The sequence below is a fragment of the Panthera onca genome, chromosome D1 (assembly GCF_046562875.1).
Source record: "Panthera onca isolate mPanOnc1 chromosome D1, mPanOnc1 haplotype 2, whole genome shotgun sequence".
Lineage (NCBI taxonomy): Eukaryota > Metazoa > Chordata > Mammalia > Carnivora > Felidae > Panthera > Panthera onca.
The window spans coordinates 89922109-89943177 of record NC_138348.1 but is presented as its reverse complement, the minus strand read 5'-3'; the positions used below and the strand labels follow the sequence as shown (position 1 = coordinate 89943177).

Genomic DNA, 21069 nt, shown 5'->3' with positions numbered 1-21069 from the left:
CTCACGTTATAGTTTCAACCTCCAGAAGCGTGAATTGGGTCTCTTTTTTTGTATGTTCTGCATCTCTACTTAGCATGTTCAGTCTTTCCTATAGCTATTGGAACATATGAAATTGTTACTCTCCTTTAATATACTGTGTACTAATTCTAGTATCTGTGTCATTTGTGGGAAATTTCCTCACTGATGTTTTTCCTCGTTATGGTTCATATTTTTCTGCTTCTTTGTATGCCTGGTAATTGTTTATGGGATGCCGGACACTATGGATTTGTTGGATATTTTTGTATTACTAAAAATATTTTTGAGCTACGTTACTTGGAAATATTTTGACCCTTCTGAGTCTTGCTTTTAAGCTTTTTTAGGCAGGAGTACACAGCATTTAGTACAGGCCTAATTTTGTTTCATGACTGATGCAAAACCTTTCTCAGTACTCTATGCAATGCCTTATGAATTATGAAGCTCAAGAGCTGGCCAAACCAACCTATGGTAGTCGAGTTCAGTGACTGACTGCAGGGGGTGGATTTGGGAACTTTCTGGAGCATTATATACACAGATATATTAAATTGAACAATTAAGGTTTGTGAATATCATTGTACATAAATTTTACCTCAATAAAAACATAAGTTTGGTATTAACAATACACATATTCAATAGTGAAGCACATAAGGTGATTTGTAAAATTATCCTCTGAATAGTTTTCAGTATTACTTAAATTTTCAATAAATGCACAATCTTTTTAAAACACAGATAAAGCTAATATTGAAAAAAGAACAAAAGTATTTTGGGGGAACTCCTTGCCGTGTGGAATCGATGAAGGAGAGGAAACAAATGTTTACTGGGCATTGCCATGTATCAGCCCCATACAGGGAAATTTATTACATTATTCGACTTGATCAACATGTCAATTCTATGAAGTAGGTATTATCCCATTTGCAAAAGAAGAAATGGTGATTCAGGCAGATTGTTATTAGTTCAAGGTCCCCCAACTTGATCTTAGGTCTGCCTCCTTCTGGAGTCCACATTTGGATTTTAAAAAGAGACTGAAGCTCCCGGTATGGACTTTTGAAATTCCGAGAATAAAGAATGCTTGGCAGGATGAGAAAGTCCCAGGAATATATCACTGTCTGCTGGCTTAGGAATTGGCACCCTCAACTCTGGGAGTTCGCTCTCATGGAAAAGTGAAGGCAGCCACAAATCAAGTATAGTTAATCTGAAACTCGGAAGTCTGGCCTAAAACAAGAAGAGAATTGGGTGGCTCAGAGATATTCCAAACAATCTAAGACCCTGTGCGGCTAATGGTGGGAGAGAGAGCGATGTGCTTCTTCCTAAAAATTTGTCAACAGCTTATAAGGACAAAGCCCGCTTTGTCCTCAGATGGGATAACCCCTCTAAGGTCAAGGGTCATGGCTGTCAGGTTACAGGAACGCAGGTATTCCCTATATTGGCTGCCTCCTGCCCAAGCAAGCCTGACTCACAGGTTGGTCACCTGTCTGGAATGGACTGTGGGACAGCACACCAGTGAGGTCACCCAGAGAGCAGTGGGCCAGACCAGTTTCCTTGTCAACCTGTTCAGGCCACACCAGCTCACTCACCTTTTGCTGAAGACTGTTTCTTTGTGTAGGGAGTCTCTTTCAATAACTACACAACGTACTTTGACTGCTGGGCTTTAGAAAACCTCACTTGCTTTCTTTTCATCAGCCATTTTCTTAAATATTGGGACAGAGAATCTCTGATTCCCAAAAAGCTCTCCCAGGTCCAATTGCAAGGGGTGCGGGGGGATCTGGGATTGACTTGAACCTAAAGCTCTGTTTAGAATGAGGGGCTCTGACGGGTATGTGCAAGCTGGTGTGTGTTCTCTCAAAGCTAGCATATGACTGTTAGGAGATCATCTAAATCTTAGTTTGAGCCACAGCTAGGGACAGGAGCCGGCAGAGAGAAAGAGTATGGCTCTCGCACTCTGATGGCTCCATCATTCTTCACCTTGTATCCGTGGGTGCAAAATGGCAGCTGGGGAGAGGAACCAGAAGGACTGAGCCTCACTCCCCACGCCAGCACCAACACTGCCTCTTTTGTAACAGGGCCGGGCTGTGCCAAATTCTCTGCCAAAGGCCAGGCCCCAGGCTCAGTGGGGGCTTCCTAGTTTCCATGGCTCATTCACTTCTGAGACCTTTGGCCAAGTTGCATCATGGGGGGCTAATTACTGCCAATTGTGGAACTGTTGTGTTCTACCTTCTGACGTAAAAAAATGGTTCTGCTGGGAACTGGGCTAAAACCAACATACAACCATTTATTGCACACTTGTTAGGAAGCCACCAGGAAGGCCTAGCCAGAGTGGTTTTTAAACATACACACTCAAACCTTCTTTCCCCTTAGAGCCAGGAACAGCCAATCAGTGATTGTTTTGAAAAACACAGGCTTACCTTCTCAGCCACAAGGGAACTTTCTCTGACGGGCAGTAGTAGGATTTCATAGAGAAGGAGTTTCACCTGAAACCCTTGGGTCCTCCTGAGTTTCTCAGCAGAAGCAAGATGAGAGCCGAAAAAGCAAAACATTTCTTGAGTGCTTACTATACGGTAAGTACTATTCTAGGCATTTAATATAAATTAATTGATCCTCAAATTCTACCTGTGAGGTGCCCTCGTTGTGATTTTGTGGAAACGGAGGCTCAGAGAAACGATATCTGTTCCCAAAGTCACATCGTTTATTAAGCAGTGGAGTCAGAATTTAAACTGAGATCTTAACTGATTGCAAATCCTGAACTTTCGTTCACCATAAACAGAAATCTTGCTGGCCCACAGAAAATATTCCTTTAGAACAGTCATCTCCAAACTTTTCTGACCCCATATGCCCATCAGGAAATATCTTTAAGCACCACCTCTAATATGTGCATATGTATTTATAAATCAGATGCACTAGTTAGTATCTGTCAGAATTGGTTGATAATACAATACCCCAGGGCATTAATTCTCATTCATGACAATAATCGTAAGTCTATATTTAATATCATGTTGATAATTTGGACATCTTTCTACCAAATCTAATTAAATCGTTGTTGTTTTAACTTCAACATGTGACCGACAAAGAATTTGTTCCAGGAATAGAAGTAATCTGGCTTTTTTTCTTTTTTTTTCTTTTTAAGATATATTTATTTTTGAGAAAGAGAACGTGAGCGGGAAAGGGGCAGAGAGAGAAAGGGACAGAAAATCCGAAGAGGGCTCTGCACTGACAACAGCAAGCTCGATGTGGGGCTCGAACTCACGAGCCCTGAGATCACGGCCTGTGCCAAAGTCAGACGCTCAAATGACTGAGCCACCCAGGGGCCCCTGGCTTTTTTTTTCTTGTCTTTATGTGCCTGAATTGTTCCTGAATCTGCAATACAGTTTCATTGCCGGAGACATTGCAAGCCACTTGTCCATTCTGTGAGGGTTATTTGGCTAAAATTAGATATTCTGGTTTATAAATCTGCTCATTGTGTGCCTTGTACACGGTAACACTCCAGAATATGCTAAAGGGGAAAAAAGAAGTAAGAGCACCAGAGTAGACCCCCCTTCTACATCCCCTACTTCCCCCCATCATGCTTGGAATTCCTACTTCCCCCCATCATGCTTGGAATATGTGCAGATGACCCAAGGCAGCCTGACTGGAGGCTTCAGGGTCCATATGCATATTCAATATTAGTAAATAAAAATGCATCGCCTATATTTAGACTAAAAATAAATATGCCTCGAAGTTTTAAATGGTTTCTGCCGCACCCCATGCCGTCTGTGCAGTTCCTGGAGCGGGCAAGACCTCCCCGGGAGACCCCTGCCCTCGAGGAGGCCGATGCTATATTCCTGATGCAGATACAGAAGGCAGAGGGCTTGGATGAGAAAAGCAGCCTGTCAGGACATGGGGAGTCAGTGCGTGGGGCTGGGACCAGAGGACGCCCAGGCTGGAGGACCACAGGAAACACTCTGAGCACAGGCAACAGAACAGCTCTGGAACATGAAGGCCCCACTAGAAGTGGGTTCTGGGCCATCCCCGCACACCTCCCCCCAACCCCCCACCCCCGTCCGAGGAGGGCCCATAGGCTCCAACAGCCTGGTTTTCTAGATCTCACTTATCCTTTCTGAATCCAGGTCTTTCGCAGGCCTCCCTCCTAAATGCTTGAATACCAGAATAAATGGAAACACACGCACCAGCACAATGACCCCTTAAGGTTTGTTTTCCAAGATGGAAAATAAAGGCATTTCAGCCCTTCCATGGATAAAAATAACTTGCCGTTGATTTTGAAATCGGTTTCCTTTGTCTCCCACAGACCAGCCCCATACAATGGCACTTTGTGTGAGAACGTTCGGTAGGGGCCGGCCAGGCCCTGCTTCCTTCTGCCGGCCAACGGGAGGAGACGAGAGGTGGGCTCGGAGCCCAGCCCTGGGAGAGGACTCTGAGCAGGCCCAGCGTTGTTGTTGGACGTCATTCAGAAGTCCCCGCTCCACCGAGGGGGGAGTCCAAAGAGGAAAGCAAACAGAGCAAGGAGTAGTGGAAAATGCTGAGTCCTGGAGCTGGCCGGAACAGCATTTGCCTTTCCACGCTCAGAGCCAGTCTCTCTGCCCACCTGCTGCCGCAACAGCAAGCGTGACCCACAGCAAGCAGGGAGGCCTGGGCACCCAGCGTCCCGTCCAACGGCTGGGAGGGCAGGGAACAGACACTCCTGTCTCTTCAGACAGGACCCCCCAGAGCCCTTTACACCAAATGCTGAAATCTTCTCGTCCGGGAATCGGGGAGGGAAAAAAAAAAAAAAAAAAGTTCTCAAGGGAGAAAAAGACTTTCTTGAACCGTAGTTGCAGATTTACTGATAACTCCCGCTTACACTGTTGTGTCGAACACCAACAGATATGAATTGGCAATCACCGTATCAATCCTTTAGGTTGGTATTATTATTCCTATTTTTCTGGATGAAGGAACTGAGGCACAGAGAGGTTAAATCACCTGCCCAAGCCGCACAGCTCGAAAGCAAACGGGGCTAGGACTGAGGACCGTGCCGTTTTGAGTCAGAACCTGTGTTCTTAAATGTGACTGCCTCTTGTCTTCAGCCAATCACATGCATTTTCTCTCCAGGAATAAGACACAGGAGGGGCAGAGAAAGGAAACTCAGATGAAGAATGAAGGGAATGGGTGAGAAAGAGAGAGAAGGAATCACCGGGGACTAGAATATTAGAAAGACTTAAAAAAAAAAAAAAGGCAGGAAGCTGTCAGTCCAGGAGAAGGTGTGTGAGGCCAAGGTATGCACATGGCAGGAAAAGCCAGGTTGAAAATGGAAGCCATGATGGTCCTGGCCAGACACCTGCTCTTTCGTAAGCCCCAAATAGGACTCTGGAAATAATACTCAGAGATCACTCAGCAAATGGGGCTCAAACAGCTCTCAGGGAGGCTGGAGAGCATGCAGCTGGAGAAGAGAAATGAGCACCTTCTCTTTCTCTTCCAATTACAGCCTGGGGTGGAGGCAGGTGCCCAGGGCTCCAGGGAGAGATTAGCACCCTGATGAGAAGAGACAGCTTATGTCAGCCCAGCGGGGAGGCCTGTCACATCCATTTGTAAGCTAAATAGCTCTTGTCCTCCCAGCAAAGAAGGGTAGGAAGGAAAGAAGGAGGGGAGGGAAGGAAGAGATAGGTTATTGGTGGCCTGTGTTTGGAGGGACGAGCCCTTGACCCTCATCAGATACATAAAATTGGGTTTAGAGTCAGAAGACCTAAGACCTAATTTGCCCCTGTCACGGGTTAGCAAGGTGATCTCAGATAAGTCACCTACACCCTCTTACCTTAAATCCTTTATGTATACAATGAGAGGATTGGACTTTATCTCCAAGGTTCTTTCCAGATCTAAAATCTGTATAACGGGGGCGCCTGGGTGGCTCAGTCAGTTGAGCGTCCGACTTCGGCTCAGGTCATGATCTCGCTGTCTGTGAGTTCGAGCCCCGCGTCAGGCTCTGTGCTGAACAGCTCAGAGCCTGGAACCTGCTTCAGATTCTGTGTCTCCCTCTCTCTGTGCCCCTCCCCCACTCATGCTCTGTCTCTCTCTGTCTCAGAAATAAACATTAAAAAAAATAAATCAAAAATAAAATCTGTATAATGGTGACATTGTGACGAAGGACAAGGCGCCTTGGCATACAGCCCCCTCTATCCCTCCCCACCCCCCACCCCGCCCCCACCCCCGCCAAGTCCTGTTCCTACCAGTGGCTCACCACCCATCCACACCGACCAATCACCCGGTCCTAGCAATTCCATTTCGCAAGTACCTTTCTGATCTGCTCGCTGCTGATTCTCTCGGAGGGCTCTCTTCTGGAAAAATAAAGCCATTTTCCAACCGCTCCCCTTGCCTCCATCCTCGTGCCCTCTGATCCGTTCTCTGATGAACAGAACTATTTTTCTAAGCAGAGATCGGATCACGTGACTTGGCCTGCAGGAAGGTCCTCGGGCCTCCACCTTACCCATCGCAGGGGACACAAGGCTTTGTATCATCTATCCCTTCTCCCTCTCAGCACCACTCACCACTAGTCCATTTCACCGTGCGCACTGGTTCCACACTACGACTTCCAGTTTCTCAATCCGTCCATGAACTTTCTCACCTCTAGGCCTCAACCTGGACCTCTTTCCACTTTCCACTTGGCTGACTGCTACTTACCTTCAGGATATAAATTCTTCCTGGCTGAGTGCTCCTCCTAGATGTCAAATTACACTGTTACTGCACTGGATGCTCATTCTCCCTTTACTTGTCTACAGCCTCAATTTACGAAGAGCAGAGTAAGCTAAGAGTTGTGCCTAAATTTTCTTTACGGTTCCCTGATATTGAACCCAGTGCCAATGGCAGGGCGTCGATGAATGTTTGCTACCTGAATAAATTTGTTTGGTAGTATCGTCACATAGGGTAACTTCTGGCAGTCACATCCTGCTGGAAACCTTCCTTCACCCCAGGAATCTTCGGTTCCCAACCTGAACATGTGCATTTCGCAGATTTTTGGAATCCATCAGAACTAATACAAAGAACTGTCATTATCAATTCCGAATCAACTACGGTCAACTTTAAACTAGGATGTGTCGTCTGGAAATTGGATGAGATCCAATCCAGTAGAGAAAGAAGGATAAGGGGACATGGGGAGAATCAGATCTACCTTCTAGTGCCATTTCTGTCATTAATGGGGTGACTTTGGGCAAGTCTTTGGGCCTCTCTGGACCTTGAGTTCATGCATGCCTTCCTAGTTGAAGAGGCTGGACTAGATCATCTTTAAGGCCCCTTTTAACTTGAAAATGTAGAATTTTGAATTATGGCGTTCACTCTTTCATTCATCAGCTTCTAGGCCATTAATGGTTTTTATAAGGAGACCATATAAAATATCATCAAAGTGGAAGGAACTGCTGTGAATTATCCCAGACAATGGGTAGACACTGGGACTGTCCCAGGTATACCAGGCTCTGTGGTCACCCTTGTCTTAATTCCGTCTTTGTTGGCAGGGTTTCAGGCCTTTGGCTGTTGTTAGTGGTGGCAGAGAAGACAATTTGGAATTTGTGCCAAAGCCTCTGATCTGGGATTTCAAGCAGGCTGCTCACATGGGTGCCCAGAACAGCTAACAGATTCCTCCCCTCCCCCCTCACCGCCATCATGCAGTTGACCCACCTGGTTCCCCTACCTGCTCCTGAGCAAGAAGCCTGAGCCCAGAGGAGCCCATCCCCTACCCCAGTGGTCTAAAGTCAGTGAAGAAACTACTTTAAATCCCCATGGGCTCATGTACAGCTTTGCTCCATCACTCTGAAAACTTGACCACAGAGAAAACAGATCCCTGAATGAAATATCTATTTACCCTCCAAACACAGCTCATTGTCTTTACCATCACCCTTACCTTTCCTCTGATACATGTAAACATCTCAAATAAAAGGTGCAGTGGCTGGACTGTAATTGTAAACTTTCTGATTCCCATGGAAACTAGAACACACAGGACAAAATCAGTCTACCCGAGAAGTAGATTACTAGAGAAGATTCCCCAGTTCAATCACTTTTGAGGTTCTGAACTTGTATTCCCCTGACATCTGTAAGAGCAAGGACCAGTTCATATGAGCACTACCATTCCCAGAGCCTTTTTTTCCTTTAAGTTCGTTTGAGAGAGAGAGAAAGCAGGGAAGGGCAGAGAGAGAGAAGGAATCCCAAGCAGGCTCCACGCTATCAGCATGGAGCCTGACGCGGGACTCAGTCCCACGAACCGTGAGATCATGACCTGAGCCGAGAACAAGAGTCAGATGTGTGACCACCTGAGCCACCCGGGTGCCCCCCCCAAAGCTTTTTTGAAGTTCCCAGTCCCATTTCTCATCTCTCCTTCTAATATTTGGAATATTCTTGCCTCCAAAAGGCAATCCCAGATCAAAGCCAATAGTCATCATCAATTTTCTAGCCTTGTGAAGATTCTTGCCACCTCTTCAGGCCACTTACTATATCCAGGCACATCTGGGGGACAGCCCTTCTAAGGGTAGAAGAAGAGTTACAGCTGAAAGTTCAGGATTTGCCTGTGGAAAGATTAAAACTGGCCTGCTCCTGCCCAGGGTCAGTGGCTCAGATTCACAGCATGGAAGGAGCAGAGAGAAGGTAGTGGTCAAGCTATCTCCTGACCCTCTGTAATTCCCACAAGTGGCTGCTGAAAACCTCCTTGGTCTTCCACGTGGCATCTCATGGAATGACCAGAGCTGACCTGACATCAAAGCTCTGTAAAAATGCCGTGGCTGAGAGAGCACTAGAGCCTGAGTGGCAGAAATGAGAGATTAGGGACAGACTGGGAACTCAAAAGGGCTTGGGGACTGCACAGCATGTCATGAGACCTGGGGGTCATTGTTGATTCTCTAGTGCTGCCATGGGCAGATGATCGTCACTATTGTTACTTTGGACGTCAGCACACGGAGAAAGACCAGACAATTGAACGAAACCGGCTTTCTCGGGATAGAAATATTTTCCAGGAAAAGGGAAAAGAGATCAGAACATTGAGTAAAAGAGGAAATGGCACTGGACAAGGGGCAGGGGCAGAGCCACTTTACTCCCAAATTTGCAGTTTTAAATTCTCAGTGAATGGTTTGTACCTCAATTTCGAGCCTTTTCAATTTTTCAACAATGGATTGGCACCTGCTTTCATCAGAATCCTTAAATCTCTGCCTCATTGTCAGAGGTGCTAGGAAAATGCTTTGCTCTGTTACTTGTTCTTAGGGGAGGGTTCTCATAGTACGGAGGGATTCCAAACAGCAGTGAACAACCAGCCACATCCTGAGTCTATTTACCTATAAAATGGCAAGGGCCAGCTACCCAGGTCAAGTTTCCCTATAGCTGAGCCAGAGAAAGGCCTCTGTCCAACTGAAAATGCATTACAAACCGCTTTCCCAGAGCTACCACTAGGAAAAAGCAGAGGTTAGAAAGCTGGTTGTGGAAATGGAAAAGCTTCCTCATGGAAAGAAGACTGCCCTTGTCCCGTGTTTGATGTATGAGGTGTACCTCCTAGTAACTGGGGCTGTGGCTCCCATGGATGGAGGGCCATTAGCCAACATCATCAGAGGAGACCTTTTGGAGCTGCTGGGTGGCAACGGGACGTAACGGAAAGAACAAGGGCTCAGACGTCAGAGGGTGCTGATGAATGTGATGACCTCTTGTATTCCCTTCCACCATAGGTTCTAGAATAAAATGGGTCTCATGCCAAGTAAGCGTAGATCCTGAATAGATAGCTTCATAAGGGTCACCAAGTCAAATTCTACAGGGACCAGGCAGGAGTGCAAATGTGTGGGGCTGACCTAGAGACAGAATAGGAGATTCATGTTCACCTTGAGGGGCACCTACCCCTCGGTGTCCACGGGTGCCTGCTACAAAGGAATGCTGGGATTCGAAGACCACCCATGACTGTCCTGCAGCACACTGTTCCCTGGAGCTGCAGAGGTGAGTCCCAACACCATGAAGGCCAAACTGAACATCTTTACGGTGCACAATTAGCCCACGGTCGGCCCCCACGTACCTTCTCGTCTACGTTGCCTGCCTCATTTTACCCAAAGCACAAATCACAATCCTTTTCCTTTTTAGGTTAGAAAATTACACCTCATTATACAGGATTTTTATGTATTTGTATGTGTGGCCTGAATGTTACAATTTGCTCCAAAGCCATAGCAGTGGTGAGCCAGATTAGCCTTGGGCAATTACGTTATCCCGTAACCTCCTGAAAGCCTGTCAAATCTAGAGATTTTTGATGACCAGCTTCTCTGAACGACTCCCCTTTTCCCTGCGTCTCTATCCTCACCCTACCCTATTCCTCCAGGTCCTGTAGTTGTTTTAGAAGATACTGTCTCTCTGGCCCAGCTGCTCCCACCACTGCTCCAGTATGGTGGTCTTGGCAGTATCATTAAGAGAAATCACCCAAACCAAGTTGTCTGAGACTTGCCCTCTAAACTCTAGCTCCTAGTTTGAGAAACAGAGGTCTAGCTTATTTCATTCAAGCATATCTTGTATCTTTTAACCTGGTCAACGTTAAATCAGATTCGTTGGGGGAGAAGAGCAACTTGGCACCAAAGGAAAGCTCTCTGACCTACTCCTTGACTGAGGCAGAAATCTATTCTCTGTGTAGTGTTTATTCAGGGGAGATAGCTCTGATGGGGCCTCAGATTGGCTCAGGAACTCCGGCTTTGCTTGGGATTGCAGCTGAAGACTAAACCATATAAGGACCTCAAGCCACCTTCCCAAAGTCTCCCAGGGGGTGGTGGTGGCTTGTGTGAGGTGTAGGACCCAGAGCCCCCCTCGTGGCCAGTCTAGCGCTCTAACCACTAGACCACACAGTCAGCGTTCAGCATGCACTCAGCAAACCTCAAGCTCCAGGCCTGAAGAAATAGATTTTCCAGAAACAGAGCTCTCTTTGTGAACAATTCAGCAAAAATTCTCTTTCCAGCTGTGACCTGGGATTCGTGTTGCAAATGCTGGTGTTAATTAAAAACATCCACCTTCTACAGTTTCAACAACAAGAGAGGAGTTCCACGCAGGATGTGTTCCCAAGCACTCGTCCCCAAAGCACTTACAAATATGATTTTATTTATGGCATGGGCTGCTGGGGGTTCTGACAGATTATCATCATTCTCAGTTTTCAGTCCCAATGAAAGAGTTGGGGCCATGGAAGTGAATGTGATGGGTCCAAATTTGCACAGAGCAAAATTAGTTTCAGAAGAAGAAACCAGAACACTGTTCATGTCCAAAGCACCAACTAAGATGTTCAACTTTTTTTTTTTTTTTTTTTTACTTATTAAAAAAGGGGAGGGGCAGAGAGAGGGAGAGAGGGAATCCCAAGCAGGCCTTGCACTGTTAGTGCAGAGCCCGATGTGTGGCTTGAACTCACGAACTGTGAGATCGTGACCTGAGTTGAAATCAAGAGTCGGATGCTTAACCGACTGAGCCACCTGGGTGCCCCATCTTTCTGTGTTAATATCAGGAACTTTATCCAGTTGAAATCAAATGTTTATCTGTTGGGTCATTTAAAACTTGTTTCACGTGGCTCTTAGTTCCTTCAGACATGAGCAAAATGCGTTGTGAAAGGCCACGGACATCCAGCTAGGATGACACCATATTATAGTCAATAATCAGGGCCTTACTTTATACTTCCCTGTATTCTCTCATTGTAAGTTTATTAGGAAATCTTTAGCTGAACTGGCCCTGAGATAGTGAGATCAGCGAGACTGAACTGCATTGATTTCTTCCTGTGCTTGTCTCTGGTTGGTGAGTCTGTCCCGCTTTCACACATGCACCAGACAGGAAAGAATCGAGCCAAACCCACATTGTTATGAATGAATTTCTTTGTTTTTAATCTCACACAGTTTAAAATACAATATGAAATCAGGCTACAGTATATAAAAAACTCTCCAGCAAAATGATGTGCCAGCATCAGCTACTAAAATAAACAAACAAAAAAACTCCCCTGTAAGAAATTTTTTTTGCATTTTTAAAAAAAAAAAAAACACATAGACACTTACATCGCTACATCTCTAAGCTACCTCAGTTCTGATTTTTAAAAAGCACCTGCTTTTCCTTTTTTCATCTTGCTTTTAAATTTTCAGCTTTTAAAAAATATAAATTATATGAAAATACAAGTTGGAAAATAGTCAAACACAATATAACATCTTTTTCACCCCTATACTTCTCAGCTTAAAAAAAAAGTATTCTTAAAAAAAGTTCAATAACTGAGGCAGTATTCCTGATAGAGATAATTTCATTTTAATATATATACTTTATATATGTATATGTATACATATATTTATGGTTCCTTGAAATTTCTTTGGAATGTAGATATGAGTTCAACACATTTATATAGACCCCAACAGAAAGCAGCATGCACAGCATGACTAGAACAGAGAAGGTATAATTTTCACCATGAAGATTAGGCAGGTTAATGCTTTAAAACCCAGAGTGTTCATCTCCAAAGTGAGGAAAAGCATATCTGATCTTTGAATGCTACCTCCGATCCCCAAAGCCACAAAACCAGGGCTCTGTGTAGGGAAGTCCCTCCCCTGCATGGAGAAGGAAACAAAAGTGACCCTGAACCCTACAGCCAAAACCAACATGGGTTAAGGCATCTCCAGGAAAATAAGGGTTTCACCAGCTAAACCAGATTTGCCCATCCTTCCTCTGAAGTTAATGTGTTTTTAAAAAGCATAAATGCAACAATTCTGCTACATTTCCAGTGTATAAACCACCCACCACTCTTCCTGGGATGGTCTCTGGCCTCTGGACAGAAGGAGAAAAAGCATCTGGCCAGATCGACAAAGCTGTCTTAACTAGCACACTATCTACAAATACTGAAAACGGCCGACCTCGAGAGAAAGGCATCTTAGCAAACAAGCGGGCTGAGGAGCATTAAGGAGGCACTTTCTTATCTCTTATCTGCTATGGAATGATTGCAGGACTTAGACACACTCACACAAGGGGAGTTTTCAGCACAAATTTAACAGGAAAGGTTGATGCACGGAGAAAGTGATGTTATGCCTGGTTGCGAACAGCAAGCAATGACCGATGTCCCGCCTTGGTTCTACTCTTGCCTGTTCATTACTGAAATGTGGAAAGACTTAACTGAAAAACTCAGGTATTATATCAGCTGTAGTTTTGCATGTCTGCAAGCACACACACACACACACATGCACACACACACACACACACACACACACACCTTTGCCAGTGCCCAAGAAAGATCACATGATCTAAGAGAAAACAATGTAGTCCAACAGTTCCGCCTAATACTCCCTGAGCAGCTCCTAAAATATTTCGAGAGCTTCATTAAGGCACCTGCATCCGGAAGAAGATCAAAATACACAGCTGGGCCAATTCTGCTTTTGCTTTCCAAGTGGATGCTCTGATTTATCAGTATGAGGAAACTCATGAATCACAGAGCTAAGTTCCTGATCATTCAGGGTCTGTAAGAGGACCTGGGAGTAAACAATCCACGTTCTCGAAGATAAGCCAGCAGGTAGTTAGTACCTCCTGTTTCTCAGCCAGATCCCAAGAAGGGCTAGCCCCTGAGAAACCCACCTAAAATGTTTCTTCGCCTTGCCCACTGGTCCGCGAGAGCTAACTCTCTGTCATCATCCTTTTAAATCAGGTATCTATGGGACGCCTGGGTGGCTCAGTCGGCTAAGCATCCGACTCCGGCTCAGGTCATGATCTTGCAGTTGGTGAGTTCGAGCCTCACGTTGGGCTCTGTGCTGACAGCTCAGAGCCTGGAGCCTCTACAGATTCTGTGTGTGTGTGTGTGTGTGTGTGTGTGTGTGTGTGTGTCTCCCCCTCTCTCTGCCCCTCCCCCGCTTGCACTCTGTATCTCTCTCAAAAATAAATAAACACTTAAAAATATTTTTAAATCAGGCATCTATGGTGGGGGGCCGGGGTTCAACTGTATTAGGCACTTTTCCTCACTGGTTAGATGCTGGTTTCCCTCCCCCCTAAAAAATCCACACATTTTTCAGGCCACCCTTCACCACTGCCCCAGGTGATTAAGTTTCTTGTTAAACTTTGGAGGAACTAAAAACTATAGTTTTTAGTATAGCATATTAGAATCTCACAGACCACCTTGTTTTTCCAAGCTCCTTTTCTTATGTTTCCTTTGCCTTCATTTCTCTCTTCTGCAATTATTACCCTTCACTTAACCCTGATCCAAGCACAGGGCTCTCCTAGTGTCTGCACTGTTCACTCTGCATGCACAGCCTCACCTGACGTCTGACTCAACTAGCTCAAACTCTTCAAAGGAAAGCCTTGTACTTCTCTCAAAGACGGCCAAGCCACATTTTTACTCCTATGCAACCCTAGTCTCCACTGTTCCCCAAACTCAGTACGTCTAAATGGCTTTGTCCGACACTCTTCAACTCACGTCACGTCTACCACTCCTCTTTCACTCACCAATTGGAAAGCTGTACATTTCTCTCTACTGAGTCATGGGTGGGGCGCGGCGAGGGGGTAAGCAGTAAGTATGGGATGCCGGGAAAATCAGACATAAAGGAGGAAGTGTAGGGTTTACAATGACATGCATTCAGGACTTACTTCTTAAGACCTGAGGGATAATGCCCGTGCACACAGCTTTTCTTCCAAGTTCTGTATGTTACAGGTATAGAACCCATTAAGAACCAAGTCAGTCCTCCTCCTTCGATATCCATTCTATGACTTCAACAGTGCTCCTACATTTACTGGGGTCCAAAACCAGGGCGGCAAAATACATTCAGTTCAAAGACTTAATGCTTCTTAACTCAACGTTAAGCCCAAACCCCGAGAATCCACTAATGATAAGTAAGTAGAGGGGTGTGATCAGTTTTTAAAATACAGATGAAATTCACATGCACAGGTCCCTTCTACCCAAATCAGCATTGGTTTTTTTTTCCTTCATATAGAAGTCACATGAATTTGGGATCCCCGATCTGAGTGACAGCACTTTGCGTTTCCAGTGGGGTCTATATAAACAGTTTCCTTTCACTGTGACAGAATCCTCAGTCGGCAAATAAAAACAAACTCGCATGAAACCGCAATACTGAGACCACCTTAGAGCTTAAGACGATTTTTTAAGAAAAAAAATACTGGCACAAAATTTAATAAAATAAAATTTTAACACAAAAACAGTTTTGGACCCTCCCCACTGAAGTCTATCTTTGTTTTCAAAGTAGAGTAAAAGGTAAATAGTCCTTGGTTTTTAGTGCATCCCCCAAACAAAATGTTTTATCCCACCTCCCTCTTTTTTGCCCTCCCAGACCTAAAAACAAAAGCAAATAAATTGTCTCTCATAGGTCTCATGACTCCTGACGTGTCAACTTCTTTTGCTAATAGGTCCACCACTCGAGACGCATTGTTTTCACGGATGAGTTTTAAAAATAATGGGACACATTAGTCTCCTCCCTTAAGCCAGATTCTTCAAGCTTCTTAAGGAGACCCTTCTCTCTGTCCTGAAAATTTGCTCAAGAATTTCTTGTCCCCCCCCACCCCTCAAGTCCTGGCCGTCCTTTTCCAACTGTGCACAATTGATTATAGCTGCAGCCCACTTAGCGCCCACCCCTGAATGTAAAAAAATGAGTTCTGGAAAATTAAAAATAGAATAACAATTAAAAATTAAGAGTTCGACCGACGTGGTTGTTCTTCGAAATGTCTCAGCAGAGGTGCCCCGACCCCTTTGGTGTCCATCACTCGTCGGCATCGGGCTTGACGTCCAGCATGGCGTGGAGTTCCTCGGGCGTGTACCCGAGGAGGCTCTGCAAATCACACACAAAGCGGTACACATAGCGTTTACCCGCTGTCTTGTGGATGATGTTTTTGTCATAATAGTAGCGGAGGCCGCGGCTCAGTTTCTCATAATTCATCTTAGGTTTGTTTTTCCTTTTTCCCCATCTCCTGGCCACCTGAAATTAAAGGACGAGAAAGGGGTGAACACCTACAGGATATTCCAAAGAGACGTGTTTATATGCCTCAATATGTACTCATGGGGACCCATGACGTTCGAGTAGGACCGATGGGAGATTCCGTGCACCGAAGATCTTTTTTTCTGACCCGTCTCTTCTAAATTCCCACTTTCAAGAGCTGGGCAACAACGGTGATCAAGCTGATTCTTTAAATTAATGAAAATCAACGGACCCTGTATCTCTATGTGATAGAGTTACCTGATACTGAAAGGAAGAAAAGACAAACAACACTAGAGACTCTCCTTTCCTTATGTTACTGGCAGAGTATCCTTGCTTTGAAAGCGTGAAATTTAACGTGAGCGACTGGAGCAGAACTAAGCTGCCTTTCATCCAGAGGACACCTGCCTTTCATCCACAGGAAGCCTTTTTCCTGTACTGGGGCACCATTATCTACGGGGGCACCATGTCTCATGTCTGCCGGGACAGAGCTATCGTCTCTCTTCTTCAGCATCTTTGATTCTCTTGATGTGGGCCCAGAGCAAGCACTCAATATGCACTTGTCGAATAAAATAATAAGTGGAATGAATGAACTGTAGTAATCCTCTAACACCTCTTGAATTGTCCGACCTCTTCCAGATTCACAGAGCCACAGGGCCAGAACACATGCTAAGACATATTTATGAAGGGTCTGCTATGTGCCAGGCACCCCTTGCGCATCGTATCTGTGAGTCCTGGAAAGCAAGTGGGCATTGTGGGTATTTTCTCTATTTTCCAAATGATACCACTAAGGCTCAGGCAGGCTACGTAACTGGCTTGACCGAGGTCACACAAGTACCCAGGGGCAGAGGTGGGACTGGAATCCTAGGACAGGTCATGCAGGCCCACGTAACGACTTTCCAGAGTTCACCTTCCTCCCCCTCAACAGGAGTCCTCACAAGTCGATTCCTTCATACCTCATCTGGATCAGAAAGCTTGAATTCCCAGCCATCTCCGGTCCAGCTGATAAAAGACTGACAGGATTTATCAGTGAGTAATTCCAGAAGAAACTGCCACAGCTGGATTGGTCCACTGCCTGGAAACACAAGGCATTGTGAATCATTACACCAGATGCTCAGCACTGCCAGCAATGAATCCCATTTTACGTGTCCCTCTTGCCTCCTCTCCAGTCCATCCAGCCTAGAGAGAATGGAGGCAACATGTAGCCCAAGTGTTGGAGGAGGTGCTAAGAGTTCAAATGGATTGAAAGGTGAAAAACTTTCTATCAAAAACAAACAAACAAACAAACAAACAAACAAAAAACCACACACAGTATACCATGGTCTTATCGATCTCATCTTGATTGGCTTGAAGGTCAGTCCATTTTTGTTGCTACACAAACTCTAGAAAGAAAATACTGGATCTATCCTCTGAGATATCCTCAGGCAGCATAATCTTTTCTGCCTTCAAGAACCAAGTCATTATTTTTGCCTTAATTCGTAATAAGGATATTAACTAAGGAATATCTTTGCCAGTTCTAATCTGAAGTCAGAGCTCATAAACACTTCTCTGTATCTGAGAGCTCTTGGCCCCTGATTTGTAAGTGACAAGGATTGCTACCCTGGGGCCATCTAACAAGGACACAGAAGTTAGATATTCTTTAGTCATAAGGTCATAATATTCTCCACCACCATCCTGTTCCTCCAGGCCACTGGCAGGCACCCAAACTAAGAAAAGAGAACATCATTACTTTGTAAGTGATTAACCTGCCACCCACGAAATCCTCACAGGTGAGGTGAGGACTGTCTCAGAAATTCCTCATGGGTTCACTATATTCTAACTTAAATTTTTTTTAATGTTTATTTATTTTTGAAGGAGAGAGAGAGAGAGAGAGAGAGAGAGACAGCATGAGCGGAGGAGGGGCAGACAAGGAGGGAGACACAGAATCCGAAGGGGGTTCCAGGCTCCGAGCTGTCAGCACAGAGCCTGACACAGGGCTCGAACTCATGAGCTGTGAGATCATGACCTGAGCTGAAGTCGGACGCTTAACCGACTGAGCTACCCAGGTGCCCCATAGTATATTCTAACTTAAACACACACACACACACACACACACACACACACCCCTCTTATCTTAGCCATCAACACTGCCAAGATCTTAGTTCTATCAAAAGCCAGGCATACTCTGATACTCAATTTATCTTATGCTAAAGGACTTCTGCTAATAGATTTCCTTTTAAGATCACTTTCTATTCAGATATGACAATGCTGCCAGTGATTCCTATCTAATTTACGGGTGTAGCCAGAGAAACAGATATGGGTTCAATTGTCTCTGCTGCTTGTTACATGTCTACACTCACAACACCATCTTAGAAGCCATCTGGCAGAGCAGGGCTGGGAAAGACCCAGTCTGTGCAGATGAAGGAAGCCAGGAACACTCTAACTCATACAGAAAAACTTGACTTTCTAAGGCCCTCATCCTTAATCTGAGCTTCAGATTCATCTGATCCAAAGTAAAGTGAGATTCAATAGAAAACAAGCTTTAGGTTCTCTCTGTCAAAAAAGGCAACGCTCTTTATGATCTAGAAGGGTGATCTCTTGTTATGCCTTATACTTCTACAAGGTATGTTCACACGCATCATTTTGCTTAGTCTTAAACTCCGTCCCCCGGCTCTCTCTATAGGTGAGGCACAACAGGTCTTACTATTTCCATCCTATTAAGGCAGAGAAAGAAAAATGCTCAAGAAAGCGATGTGACTTTGCTCCAGGGCACAGTGAGAAAATGGTGGTGTGGGGTCTAACGCCCTGGCCTGCAGACTCACTCCAAGTACCAGGGCGACAGCGACTGGCATGGACTGTTATTAAGCAACCAAAGAAAAGGCCACCCCCACCCCCTACCACCCCAGTAACGGCCTGCGGGGGGCGAGTCTCGGTGTCCTCAGCACAGCCCAGGCTAAATATGGAAGATGGAACAGCTCTGCCTTATCCTTCCAAGAATGCACCTGGAGCTCTTTAAAACCATCCTGCAAGTAACACCTTATGCAGGTTCTAGAATACAATGACTCAGTGGGCCCTACAAAATAACCGGACGTTCAAAGAAACAGCCCAGAGTGTGACACTGGTAAAGCCTTAGCCTCTCCTGTTTCCCTGTGCTGTTAAAACACCATTTCGGATGCAACTCAGACACATTTGCAACTTTCTTGGGAGGGGAGTTCAAGTTACCGGCTACCACTGCCTGCCTGGGCTCACGGGCTGAGATGTGACATTATATGAGGAATCCGTTGAGAAGCCATCCTGGTGGACAGGCATTAAGTGAACAAACCTCTGTTAAGAAATGCTATGGAATTTCTGGCAGTGAAGAACTTCAGAATCCTTGCAAAAGAACAGATTTCTGGAAGAGGTACAGAATGGCTCCATACCCAACAGGACACCGCTGTCTTCCTCTTATTTTGAAGAGAGACAGAACAAAGGAAAAGTCAACTACTCCAAAGCTAGGCAAATGAGCCCTGGAGTCTGCAGCCCTCTCCTGGGCCAGGCCCACACACTGTGGACACAAGACAGAGACAGGAGTTGCTTTGAGACCCTGAACAGAAAAACTACAAGCGAGAGCCGTTAAGCTGTTGCACACCTACTATGCACGATACTACGTTTGCTGCTTTATGCTGATCTCATTTATTCCTTACAATCACTCCAGGGAGTAGATACTATTACCAAATTTGCTTTTACCATTTTTACGACAGGGAAAACTGCTACACTGTGCGGCTTGTGTCCACTGGCCTTGTCCAAGGCCATTCAGAAGTAAAATGGCCGTGAGTGGAACCCAGGCAGTCTGGCACTCCAAACCCCTTTGCCTCGGCGCTGCTTTGTCATCAGACAAAAACAACCCAGAGGATGGCATCTAATCAGCCCAGCTGGCTGAGGTGACCACATGATAAAAGGACATAGCTTTTAAAAATATATATACATGTCTTCCTCACCTCTCACAGCAGACACAAGACACTGGACGGCCAGTGGTTCTCCAGACGATCTGACCATTGGTGACCTTGGTGTTCACCTCCACAGGTGGTATTTCCAGCCCAGTGAGTCAGTCCCCCTCCCGGTAACTATTAGGCTAATGTTACTTCGCTACCCTTCCCTCCCTCAGTTGCCTCCAAACCTCTTTCACACTGCTCATCTTAACATCCCTTTGGGGAGTGAAGGGCCAGTCACACCAAGCTGAGGAAGGGAAAGGAAGGACATACCAGGTTACTTCTACCCAGGCAAGTCCTAGTCATTGGCAGGGAGCCGCTAGCTTGTTCCAGGTCCCAGAGAACATACCACAGTCCCTTGCCCTTGAGATGGGGCAGCCAGAAAGTGCAAAGGGGGAGTTTAAGTCATGTCGGTGGAACCAGCTCAGAGGCAGGGACGTCAGACAGAATTATTATTGCTGTTTTTCCTGGCAGGGCCATTTCCCGAATTGAAATGTCAGAGGCGCGGGCTCTATATGCCTGCTCCAGCTCTTTCTCTGTGTGCATTTGACCCCCGTCTGCATATAACGGCCGGGTTGGGTGGTGGGCAGGGTATATTCTTATCCACGGGTCTCCTCTTTTGCTCATTGTGAATTTTCCTCTGTTCACAAGGAATACAAAACTGACACATTTAGGAATGCGGAGCCCAGGTCGTAGGGGAGGGGCTCTCAAACTTCTCTTTTGTCTTTACACTAAAGGGAAGAAGGGAGCGTAAAGAGGTAAACCAGATGTCTAACAACAGCATAGACACTTGAATGAGGAGAAATGTGTCTGGGGAACGTCACAGCAAGGAAGTCAAGACAGGGTGATGTCAGCTCAAGCCTCCTTCCCCCAACTCTGGGAGAAAGATCGTATAAGCCCACCCAGCGCTGATAGGCACACACAGCCTTCTCGCCATGGCTTTCCTGAAGTGGCCGTTTCCCCCTTCGGAAGGCTCGCGCATGGTACCAAACGAAAGGAATCCAGGAGACCCCCCCCACCCCCCGCAAGGTTCCTCCTATTTGCTGATTCCCAAACTGCCCTTTGGTTGCGGGGAGCCATAAAGAGGAAGGACGTGGAATTATTCTTCCGGCTAGAAACGCCTGGTCAGGGCAAGCATTCTGGTCTCTGGGGGGGGTTCGTTCCCTGGCCGGAACCAGCGGCCAGACTTAACACAGCTACGTGTCACCTTCATTTCAGATCTGGGCAGGCAC

General features: G+C 45.8%; 1 protein-coding gene across 6 annotated transcripts in view; it reads right to left on the bottom strand.

Moving 5' to 3' along the window:
* Positions 1 to 11976: 11976 nt before the first annotated feature.
* Positions 11977 to 21069, bottom strand: part of ETS1 (ETS proto-oncogene 1, transcription factor) — a 131764-nt gene continuing 122671 nt past the window's right edge. For all 6 annotated transcript variants that reach the window (XM_078432947.1, XM_078432950.1, XM_078432948.2 and 3 more), the window contains 2 exons: positions 16847 to 16965; positions 11977 to 15893 (listed from right to left, as the gene is read on the bottom strand). In XM_078432947.1, coding sequence (XP_078289073.1) covers positions 15678 to 15893; positions 16847 to 16965 — 335 coding nt within the window. In that variant the 3' untranslated portion in view covers positions 11977 to 15677. The remainder of the gene's footprint in view (positions 15894 to 16846; positions 16966 to 21069) is intronic.